Source organism: Callorhinus ursinus, unplaced genomic scaffold (genome assembly GCF_003265705.2).
Source record: "Callorhinus ursinus isolate GAN/ISIS: 27379988/994484 unplaced genomic scaffold, GSC_fseal_2.0 scaffold62, whole genome shotgun sequence".
NCBI classification, from domain to species: domain Eukaryota; kingdom Metazoa; phylum Chordata; class Mammalia; order Carnivora; family Otariidae; genus Callorhinus; species Callorhinus ursinus.
In genome coordinates, this window is record NW_027397124.1 from 8,422,637 (window position 1) to 8,434,634 (window position 11,998).

The 11,998-nt window shown below is 40.6% G+C and overlaps 1 protein-coding gene across 6 annotated transcripts in view; it reads left to right on the forward strand.

The window, feature by feature from the left end:
- Positions 1-11,173, forward strand: part of ODAD2 (outer dynein arm docking complex subunit 2) — a 181,062-nt gene extending 169,889 nt beyond the window's left edge. For 5 of the 6 annotated variants that reach the window (XM_073885475.1, XM_073885477.1, XM_025885882.2 and 2 more), the window contains one exon: positions 10,704-11,173. In XM_073885475.1, coding sequence (XP_073741576.1) covers positions 10,704-10,817 — 114 coding nt within the window. In that variant the 3' untranslated portion in view covers positions 10,818-11,173. The remainder of the gene's footprint in view (positions 1-10,703) is intronic. The other variant, XM_073885474.1, reaches the window with a different exon arrangement.
- Positions 11,174-11,998: the final 825 nt, after the last annotated feature.

Consider the following 11,998-nt stretch of genomic DNA (forward strand, 5'->3'; position numbering starts at 1 on the left):
GGAGAAGATATTTGCAAATGAGATATCTGATAAAGGATTAGTATCCAAAATCTATAACGAACTTATCAAACTCAACACCCAAAAAACAAATAGTCCAGTTAAGAAAGGGGCAAAAGACATGAATAGACATTTTTCCAAAGAAGACATCCAGGTGGACAAAAGACACATGAAAAGATGCTCAGTATCAGTCATCATCAGGGAAATACAAATCAAAACCACGATGAGATACCACCTCACACTTATCAGAATGGATAAAATTAACACAGGAAACAACAGATGTTGGCAAGGATGTAGAGAAAGGGGGACCCTCTTGCACTGCTGGTAGGAATGGAGGAAATAGTATGGAGTTTCCCCAAAAAGTTAAAAATAGAACTACCCTACGACCCAGCAATTGCACTACTACGTATTTACCCAAAGGATACAAAAATACAGATTCGAAGGGGTTGCATGCACCCCAATGTTCACAGCAGCATTTTCAACAATAGCCAAACTGGAAGAGCCCGAATGTCCATCGACTGATGAATGGATAAAGATGTGGTGTATATATACAATGGAATATTACTAGGGCATCAAAAAGAATAGAATCTTGCCATTTGCAATGACATGGATGGAGCTAGAGGGTATTATTCTAAGTGAAATAAGTCAGTCAAAGAAAGACAAATACCATCTTTGGAGAGAGTTACCACACATCATACGTGGTTAGGAGAAGCCAGGATTCAGACCCAGACTGTGAACTCAAAAGCATGAACTCCCAGCCACTACACTCCATAATCTATGAGAACATACTATTTTTTTTTACTTCCAGAGAATTATCTTTGTCACTTTGATCTACCCAAAAGCAAAAAGCAATCCTAAACAACCCTATCCTCATAAATCTTTTTATCCATTCCTAGCCTATCATTTCTTTAGCATTCTTAGCCAGGAAACTCCCATATGCACAGATATTCTTTATATTTGATAGGAAAAAAAATTGAAGAGCAACTTGAAGCTATTCCAAAGGGTATCATGAACTGCCATGCAGGGCACTTGAAGACTTACCTCTTCATTTTCCTCCAACAAAGAGCACAAAGTCCCACAATCTCCTGATGCTGCCAGTCATCAAGGCATTGTCCATTTCTAGGATTTCTAGCATGCTTTAGAAGGTTGTTAGGGCTCTCTTTATTATATATCCCCTTTCTACCTTCGGATACTCTAGATCCAGCACTCCAATCTACGTGTGTGTGTGTGTGTGTGTGTGTGTGTGTGTGGGCACAAAAACTCTCTACTGGAAGACTCATAGAAAACAATGTGGAAGAAAAACCAGAGGGCAAACCTACTCAAGTATAAATGTACATCTGCACAGAAGAAGCACCAGATCAAACAAGTAGACCCCACTTTCAAGCTTTGTGGACATGAACCCCAGATCATGTAAACAGGGCACACACTCCTGTCACCGGGAGGCAGACAGATACCACTAAAACGCAAGCCCCTTTATCCACTTCACTGACCAAACAGAATCAAGGGTTTTGCCCCAACCAGCAAATGTAAAATATGTTTTGAGGCCCACGGCTCTGGTGAGCTGTCATATGAAATGAATTACCAGGGCTCAAAGTCGGGATGTGAGAGAAACCACTGTGGAGCCTCAGCCAACCTGGAGGGCTGGGAAGCCAGTGTGAGGGGCAGACAAAGCGCGAATGCATTGCTTGTTACCAGGCTACACGCTAGTGTTATAACCACACCGTGATGCCTTGTGAATTGGAAAACAGCGAAAGGGTTCACAGTTCAAATGAGCTCGGGAACTCAAGATCTTTCTGGAAAACCTGCTAAGCTTGGAGTGCATGCAGGTATTTCAGAGCTCATCCGGCTCTAATTAAAACTCATATTTCCAGTCTGTGTTCACCCAAACAATGTTGAGTCAAACCACAAGAAAATCTGTTACCACTCAAATTGGTACATATTTTTCATACAACTGAAATATTATATAAAATCATGAACTGTTAGATATAAAAGTAAAAATTGAATGCAGACACCGATTCCCATGCTACCTTTGCCTCACCTTCCAGGGGATGTGAATCATAGGTCACAGCTGCGTAGTGAGGGCATGCGCCTTGAGATCAAAGCCTTTGACACTGGAGGAAGTATTTGTGTTAGCCAGATCCACAAACCATGCTTTGTGCCCCTCCCCTTGTCCTCATTCACGCCAGCGTTGTAAAAAGTAATGTGTTTGAATGATGTTTTAAAGCGCTCTATGCAATTAACTTTGAAAGCAAGGGGGCTAGTTTTCCTTCAGTGTACATATGAAACTCCCAATAAATTTAAGATCCCTGGGTATGTTTGGGAGAGGGAAAGATTAAAAAGAGGAAAGTTTTGGAAAGGAACAAACACTTCAAAAAGGTAAACCTGAGGTGTTTTTCCCCCTTATAATATCAGAAATGCTTTTATAGTTGGAAAATGTCTACAGATCAAAAACTATACACCCAGAAGAGTGTACTGATTCCATAATCACTTGTACCCAATTTGCATCTCACTTTCCTAAGAAAAGTACCCCTTTCTGTAATTATTGCAAAGTATTACAAACCGCCCTCCCCGTTAGTGATAGGAAAACACATGCTGCTCTTTACTTTCTGTTAGCTGCCCATCAAATGCAGAATTTTGCCCTAAGTTTCCGTTATATGAATGTTTCTCTTCATTTTAAAGCATTCCTCCGAGTGCCCTAGTTTGCTTACTAAGCTCTTAAGAGAAACAAAAGCATATAATCCTGAGTCCAATTCAAAACCAAGACACATATATAGTACATGTTGTTCAGATAGTGGTTTGGGCAAGTAGCACATCCTTTTTCAATTTGTAAAGCAGCATTACCAACACAGCCTCTGGGTGTATTAACAACGCAATGAGTGACATTCATTGACAGCAGTAAATAAAATGCAGGAAAACCAATAAATTCCAAGAGCAGCATCACCAAAAGAGAGTCTCAGGAGTGCTTCTCAAATATCAAGCTATTCCTACCCTGAGCACAAAGAAAATTCTATACTTCCAACACTATACCCTTGATTGAGAATGTTCCTGGCTAAGGAAAATGGGTGCACAGGATCAATTAACTAGTGAAGAATAAATCACAGTACCTGGCACATAGCAAGCTTGGTAGCTCATAAAATCATTTCACATTCTACGAATGTTAGGTAACCCGCAGGCCCGATGCCAGGGAGTCACTCCTACATTTAAGGAAGCAACTCTTACTGCTTACCACAGGTACTGTTCTAAGCCATCCTTTTCTCCTTTTGCTTATTTTTTTTTTTTAATTTCACCCTCACCTGTACTTTACGCCTTTAAGATACTGGACTGCTGGGTTCCACTAGTTGAGCTTTTAGGTTAAACATTTACTAACCACCATATGTGATACAGAATGAAACCTCGTGGTTAATGCAAGGAACTGAGGCTAAATTAATCCCCCAAAGAGTAGTAGTCCTCTTAATGCATTCAGGGCTAGAAGTTACTCAGGTCCTAGCAAAAGTCATTTACAGAGTAGAGTCATAAAAAGGGTCCTGCATTGATTTAACATTACATTCTAACATAAAGCATGTGAATGCACAGCAGATCCTCTCCCTCTGTACCCTTTATCTCGCTGACTCCTGGCATAGTCAACACGCTGCAGGCTTTCTGTGAAACACCGAGATGCCAACAGCCTGCCAAACGTTATGACTAGTATATTTCACACTCACAGTTCATTAGTTTATGTAATAAGAAATTATATAACTGGCATCAAGGGTTTGGGAATAAATGCAACTGACTTGGAAAGCCAGAGGAGGGGGGAACCACAGAGCAAAAACAAGATCTCAGGGATAATGGGCAAAATGCAGGTCCGGTTTGGGCAGGTATCAGGCCAAAGGGCCACTTTCCAAGAGAGCCATGCGGGGTGTGGTGGCAACAGCTAATGCCAAGTGAAGCCTGGGCCACTGGTGCCCATAGGGGTCAACCAGAAATGAGGTGAGGAATGCACCAAGTGCTGACAGGGCTAGCCTGACGTTAGGGCCAAAATTCCTGCTTCCTCATTCCTCCCAAACTAACCAGGGCTGGGCTTCAGGGAATAGACGCCAGAACCAGACTTCAGACCTGGCAAAATAATCACCATGATAATGAATACCACTTACGGAGCTCTTACTTTGTACTGAGCATGGGTTTATGTGATTCAAATGCATAACCTGTATGAAGCCAAGCTGCCTCGTGGTCCAGTCCTGACATGGAAATGCAGTCAGACCCAAAAGCCTGGTGACCAAATAGCAATTGAAAGTAACTTTAATCCTCGTTGCACTTTCTTGAAAACAGCACAATCGTGCACTGTTAAACTTCTTTAAAATCCTCTTATCTTTTTTTATACTCAGTACATCTGTCTCACCCTAAAGTTGCTCCTAAAATAACCCCCCCATTCCAACTTTTCCAAACTCTATTCAAAACAGGGTGGAAACTCTTCCCTCTCTCCACCTTCCTCCTTTCCTTCCCCACACGTTGTTTCTTTCTCTCCCACAAGGAATCCTCCGCCTTTCTGGAGTGAAGTCTCCCTGCCTGTGCTTCTCCGGTTTTTCCTCTCACACAGTCCATGCTTGGATCCGTAGAAGGCTCAGGGAACAGCCAGACAGAATGGGAAGAGGAGAGCAGGGGAAGATCAAAGGATGTAAAGACAGGAAGAAGCTATGAATACAGGTGTTCAAACATTTTTTCAAGGTCTCTATTCTCTTACTTATCTCCCCAAGAAGCCCCAGAGTCAGGTGATCCTCTTAAACTTATGAGAAGATCGGGTCTAGCGGTTCAGTAACCCAACCAGTAAGTGGAAGAGTTGGGATACAAATCCAAGGAGCTATGACCTCAAAACCCAGCTCCTTGACTACTGTTTACCTTTCCTAGAAAGCAGCTGACCTGCATAAGGCAAGGGTCTAGTTCCCTGCTCAGACAGTCTGGGTTCACAGCTAGATTTCTATTTCACCTCTTCCTGGATTTAAAAAATATCAACAACAGAATCTACTGGAGGAGAGACCAAGGAGCAGTATAAAAGCAAGGCAGGCTGACCTTGTGAGATAGGCATTAGCTGGGCTTGTTGGAGCTAGCAATTGATGTTTCTCCAACTTCCCGAACAACGTAGAGAACTCAGGCAGTAGATTATCTATACATCCCATTTGCTTGTGAAAATCAAGCTTTTCATGGAGCATCAGGCCCTCCCTCATCCAGGGCCCAGAAAAGCTGACAGGTAACTGACATTCATTATATTGATATGGCTATAATAAAAAATTAATATAGTAATAAATATTGTCTATTCAAATGATCTAGGCTGTTGGAAGAGTTTAATGCTCTATTTATAAAACAATGGAATCGATGAGGGAATTCATGAATTCTTTTGAATCATTGTCTTCTTGGGGGAAGGAAGGAGAAAATACGTTATGTAAAGGGAAATTATTAATAATTTTTTTAAAAATCCATAAGGGATTATGTAATTTACCAAAAAAAATTATTGGAATGTTTTGTTTTGATTAAAGAACCAATTTAAAGCTTGGAAAGCAGAATTGAAAGAAAAAATAGGTCCATCTGAGAATAGAGAAGTATCAATATCAGGCTCCCTTGGCGTCAAGACTGGGACTGCTCTTGTTTATTGATTTTGTAATGACACAAAGGAGCAAAATCTCCACATTTATAGCTCATACTCAATACTCAAGAGTGATAGAAGGTTATAGGGATGGAGGTGGACAACTAAAATGTGTGTGTGTGAAAAAAGAGTGGTGTGTGAAAGCCTGTGTTAAGTATATACTTAGAAGGGGAGCCTGGGTGGCTCAGTCAGTTAAGCATCTGCCTTCGGCTCAGGTCATGATCCCAGGGTCCTGGGATTGAGTCCCACATCAGGCTCTTTGCTCAGCAGGGAGCCTGCTTCTCCCTCTGCCCCTCCCCCTGCTTGTGCACTCTCTCTCTGACAAATAAATAAAATCTTTTTTTTAAAAAAAAAAGTATATATTTAGAAGAAATAGTCTAAGCTTCATATCTGCTTTAGCAGCTTTCATATGACAGTAAGATGAGGTATAAGCAAATAAATTAATAAAAACATTGAATTGTAGATCAAGAGTTAAAAGTTGCAAGCTAGAAAAGGGATTTAAGTGTGAGTTACAATACCGAGACATCTAAGCCATGTGTTACAGTAACCAAGGAGTGCTGGCTACCCTGTTCTTCCTTCTCATTATTTTTCCACTATTTGTTCATTCTGCAGAGAGAGATAGAATGAGAATATAAGTTAAATAAGTGTGTTCATAGGGGTGTGTGTGTGCATGTGCGTGTGTGCATAAAATTGCCTAACAATCTTATGTTGACCTATGTTCCCATGGTCACATCCAGGACCTCGTCGATAATCAAGACAACTTTATCTGTAGAATCTTAAACTCCAGAAAATCCATTCTCAAACTTCAATGTCCTATTTTTCAACTTCTTTCTGAGCTTCAATTCCACTAACACTGTTTCCTCACTTCACAGAGATCTCCCTTTCTAATTCTTCCAGACAGTCTCCCAGATTATCAGTAGCCTTCTGTTTGCACTTCCCTTCCAGCCCAGCTCGGAATACATGGCTATTCAAATGAACTGCAGTCCTACAACCTATTTCCTCCATCTTACACCTCAGTTATTGAGCAAAATACTCAGTAATGCTGTTAAAAGATAAACTGAGGCATGATTCAAACCAGGCAGTGCCAAACTGAAAGTGGTTAGGAGAGCTCCCCCACCAGGAGCTAGGGGAAGGTTTTTAATAAAGAAGATACAGAAGCAAAGCAAGGAGATTATTTGATTGGCTATAGTGTAAGCAGTTGCCTTATTTGGGAGAGCCTAGTTGACTATTTGTAATTGACTAGCCTCAGGTTTCATTTTCTTAGATTCAAGTGTGTTGACTCTGGGTTAGATTTTGGTTTGCTTACATAGGCCATGATCAACGTTTTAGAGCTGCCTTGTCTAATGACCTCCTTGTTTAATTACTTTAACAATACAAAACTCCCAAGACAGGAGCTCCCCCAAACAGCCCTCTTTCCCTTACTCAGAAGAGTATTTCCTTCCTTGAATCTCAGAAGACTGATCATGTCTTATTCCCTTTGCTTCTCTACGATTTTGCCCCTTGTTGGTGAACTTCACAATTTAGGACATTATTCTGGATGCAGTATGAATGATTGGTTGGGGGCCAGGCAAGAGAGGGCATAAGGACAGTGGGAAACTGTTGTAGGCTTTATACAGGGGTGGTAACAATGGCAATAGAGAGAAGCAAATAACTTTGGAGTAAGTGTAGGCCATTGAATCGCAAAGATATGATCATTTTTGGATGGAGTGCAGGGGAGATGAGGTGGGAGTGAGTGTGACGTGAGGAAATTTCTGGCTTGAGCAACCAAGTGGTGATATCTTCACTGATCCAGAAGAATATTGAGGAGGAGGGGGAATGCTCCATATAAATGATATTTGAAGGCAGGTAGTGAAAGAAACCCTTTAGGGAGAGAAAACAGAATGAAGACAGAAGAGGAATTTGTTCTAAGGAACTCTAACAAGATATGGAGGGGAGCAGGAGAAAGAGCTATCACTGAAGAGGGAGAAGAGAGGACAAATGGGTACAAGGACAGTGTGATATAAGAAGCCGATGGCATGGGTCATTTCAAAGAGGAGAAGGTGATCAGTTATCAAACACTGTTAAGGAGTCAAATAAGACGAGTCAAAAGTGTCTATTGCTCTTTGCAAGATGAAAATTTCTGATGACCTCAAGAGGGCTGTTTCGGTGGAGAGATGAATGCAGAAGCCAACCTGGAGTGAGTTGAACAGAATTTAAGACTGGAGACAGTGAGTCCAGACAACTCTTAAAGAAGTCTGGCTAGGGGCACCTGGGTGGCTCAATCGCTTAAGCATCTACTCTTGATTTCCGCTCAGGTCACTGTCACAGGGTGGTGAGATCAAGCCCCACATAGGACTCCACACTGAGCATGCAGCCTGCTTAAGATTCTCTCTCCCTCTCCCTCTGCGCCTCCCCCCTCTCTTTCTCTCTCAATAACAATTTAAGAAAAATAAAGAAATCTGGCTATGAAGAAAGGAAAAGGAATCAGAGTGGTGGTGGGGGCAGAGGGGTGGGGAGGTTAAGATGTGGAGACATGGATTAAATGATGATGGGAAGGAATCAGTAGAAGGGAAGGGTTAAAGATAAAGTAAGAAAGAGGGGGTACATGGTAGTAAAATGTCCTAGAGAAGGAGACTGGATAGAGAATGCAAGTGGCATGGTAGACCTTAGGTAGAAGGAAAGAGACATCCATTATGACTGGAAGGAAGAAGGAAAAGGTGTGCTAAGATGGAGGAGGTAAAGTTGCAGATGTGGTTGGAGTAGTTCCTATCTGATGACTTCTATCAAGTTTATGAAGGAGCCCTTCCAGGTTATCTGTTGAGAATGGGAGCTGTAAGGAAGAGCTGGAGATTGGAGAAGAATGAAGAAGACTTGAAATAGGCCTGACAAGGGTGAGAAAGTGATGTACTTAGAGAGAGACATATTTAGATTGCTGAGCAGCGATGAAAATCCAGTAGAGGTTGGATTTATATTGAATTCATTTGCCTGTTATACTTACTGCCTCCAAGAGGGCTCCGTAATTGGTGGGGGGCATGGTGAAGACAGAGCTGCATTTATGCACAGTTACAGTTTTGCCAGATGGATGTCATGAGGAGGTTTAAGACACCAGTAAGAGAATGCCATTGAAAAGATGGACTGTGGAATCTAAACCGGTTCTGGAGGAAGAGAAGACAGGAGATGGTTAGAGAAAAAAATATACAGGCTAATGGACTAGAGATCACAAAGAGGACAAACAAGTAGGAGCTGTTCAATGGCCAAATCACAGGAGAAGAAACAGTGGTCAGAGAGTTTGGAGGTGGCACCGTTGAGAGTGACGAAAAATAAGGACCAGGCTGTGACCCTGGAAGCGGAGGGCTGAAGGGTGGTGAAGACCATGGACAATGAGGAGGTCAAGGACCTGAGAAGCCAGACATCCTTCAGTACCTCAGTTTGATCGGGGTTTTCTTATCTACAACATTCCCAAATGTTTTATGTTTTTCCTTTCTTATTTCAATCATTAATCCACCTGGACGTGATGTTTATGTTATGATGGGAGATTACCATCTTTATTTTCTTCTATTTGGATTACCAGCTAAACTTGGCCATTTGTTGAACAGTTTAACCCCCCAGATGTCCCTTCGACTCATTCTGGCCACACTACCCCTGGGTCCCACTGTATTCAGCCCTCCTCACCTCTGGCCTGAAGGACTGCAAGGATCCTTCAGTTTCTTTTCTCTACAGTCCATATTCTTCACGGTGCCGTGAAAGTTATCTCTCTAAAATACAAATGTGACCATGCCACTCTCCTGATTAAAGTGCTTAAATAACTCCCTTTTATTACCTAGAGAATAAAAGCCCAACCCCTAAGCCCGCCATATTTAAGATGTTTCACAACATTTCTCTTTACAACATCTCTTTGCTTGTCAAGTCATCCTTCTTTTCTGTCACTATCAACATTTGTACCCAATTGCTACTGTGTAGAAAATATTTGACTCAAATTAAATTTTCAAATCCTTTGTCAGAACTACTCATTGGAATCATAATTGATAGATTTTTAAAATTCTAATTCATTTCTTTGACACTTATTTGGTATCTACTATGTATTAGGCATGATACAGTATTATAAGTTTCAGAGTTTACAATCTAAAGAAGGACAGAAAACATTAATCCAAGTAACTGTTTAAAAGGGAAGATATACGGGCGCCTGGCTGTCTCAGTTGGAAGAGCACGCAACTCTTGATCTCAGGGTCATGAGTTTGAGCCCCACGTTGGGTGTAGAGATTACTTAAGTAAATAAAAAAAATAAAACTTTAAAAAAATAAAATAAATAAAAGGGGAGATATAACGATAGTAATAGGCATTTGAGTAAACTGCTGAGTTCTGATGAGGGAGAAATGGCATCTTATTTGATGGAAATCAGGGGAGGCTTTGTGGAAAAGTTAACTGGGTCATGAAAGATGGATAAAATTTAGGAAAGTCAGAGAATAGGATGAGAGAGCCTTTTAGGAAGAGGGATGGCATCAATGAGGGCAAAAGAAGTGGGGAAGTGTGTGACCTTGGAGTACAGGATAGAGCAAGAGAAAGATGAATGGCTAGAAAGGCAAACTGAGGCCAGAGCACAAAAATCCTTCAAAGGACGCGTTAACAGACTGGGCTATAGTTATTTAGCACTGGGAGTCAATGCAGTTAGGGAATTGACATCATTAGGTTGTGACATGATCAGGTAGGTTGGAATACAGAGAAATTAAATCTAAGGGGGCACACTAATAGTCTAGGCATGGTATGCTGTTGGGTTGGCCTGGAGGCAGAAAAGCCAGAAAGAATGCAAGAGAAATTACAAAGCTGAATCCACAGCAGTTAGATGACCAGAGAAAGGAGGCAGAAACAGGTCTAGCTCAGCTCCAGAAAATAAAAAGGTAAGCATTTCATGAGAAATCCCTGCATCTGGTTAAGTACCATTTATATTTGCATTTGCCTAAATGGAATTTCTCGTAACTTTTTTCTTTTTTTGGTGACTTTAAAAAAACATTTAATATGAGAATTGTTTTCAAAGCCTAACTTTATGCCTTGGGGTTAATTTAATTATTAATTTATATTTGTTTCCCTTTTCATCCTCCTCTTTTACATGTGACAGCTTCTGCTGGATATGGTTGGGTCCCCAGACCAGGACCTCCAGGAAGCTGCCGCTGGTTGTATATACAACATACGCAAACTGGCTCTTGCTACAGAAAAGGCAAGATACACTTGAAATGTGAAAGGACATTACCAGCCACCAAATTTTGCATGACAGAGAACCTGGCAGTCCCATGGCCAGGAAGCCTAGATCAGGAAGTATTTACTAGCAAATGCTTCACAAACAGATAAATGTCTGGATGAAAATACAGGAATTAAAAATGCAAAGAGTATTGTTATTCATCCACAAATTGCATAATATTTGTGTCCTATTTAATATTTTAGGGATATGCCATATAATGAAATGTAAAGCCAATAAATTTGTGCTAATTTTCTAGGAATTTGAGAACATATGTATACAGTACATATATCTATTGCAGTGATACTTTTGTATTTGTGATGATTTTAATAAAAGGTATCCTTCCCGGTGTGCAGTTCAACAGTCATTCCTGCATGTCTTTAGAATTTCCCTTCTGTTAAACCTATCTCACTGTCCTGTCATTAGAGTTTTGTCTGTTTGATCACTTGCAACCCACGGGAGAGCTCTAAGGAGACGTGCTGATTTCACGAACTGTTATTAAATAGAATTTAGAGTCAAGCAGTGGGACCTAAAGAGATCATCCTGAGGCCATTCCAGATTTCTCCTAAATACTGTCGAACATCAGAGAAGATAATGTGTGACTGTCACTGTACCAGATAATGCAAATCACAAAAACATAAGCAATAAGTGGGATTTTTACTTTTAGACTTACAAAGCATAAACAATTATATGTTTTATTTCCCTCACAGGACTGACCAACATTTTTATTGAAGAATTAATTTATGCTGCTGTAAGGATAATATTACTTCACATAAAATTGCTTTGAATTTCTGAACTCACTTTTAGCACACAAAGTACTTTTTTTTTAAAGTGGCCACAAAAGATTAATAGCATTTTATCAGGTTATGGAAACATTAGAGGCCACTTAAAAGAATCGCATATGTAACCTCAGTGTGCTAAAATGTTTGGGAACTAACTGTCCCAAGCATCCAGTACTAGCCAGGAAAATAGCTTTGTATGCATCAGCTCCATAAACTGACAATCTCGGGTAATTTTTTGAAGAGCAGGCTAGGCGAATTTATTAAAAAATACTAAGTACTGTCTATGTTTGTCATAATTTGGAGAAGATCATAAACTTAATTGAATTAAATGTAAATAATTTGTATGAAATGAAAAGCCTGCACAGGATGAAAATTATACTAGTGATAAATTCTCTG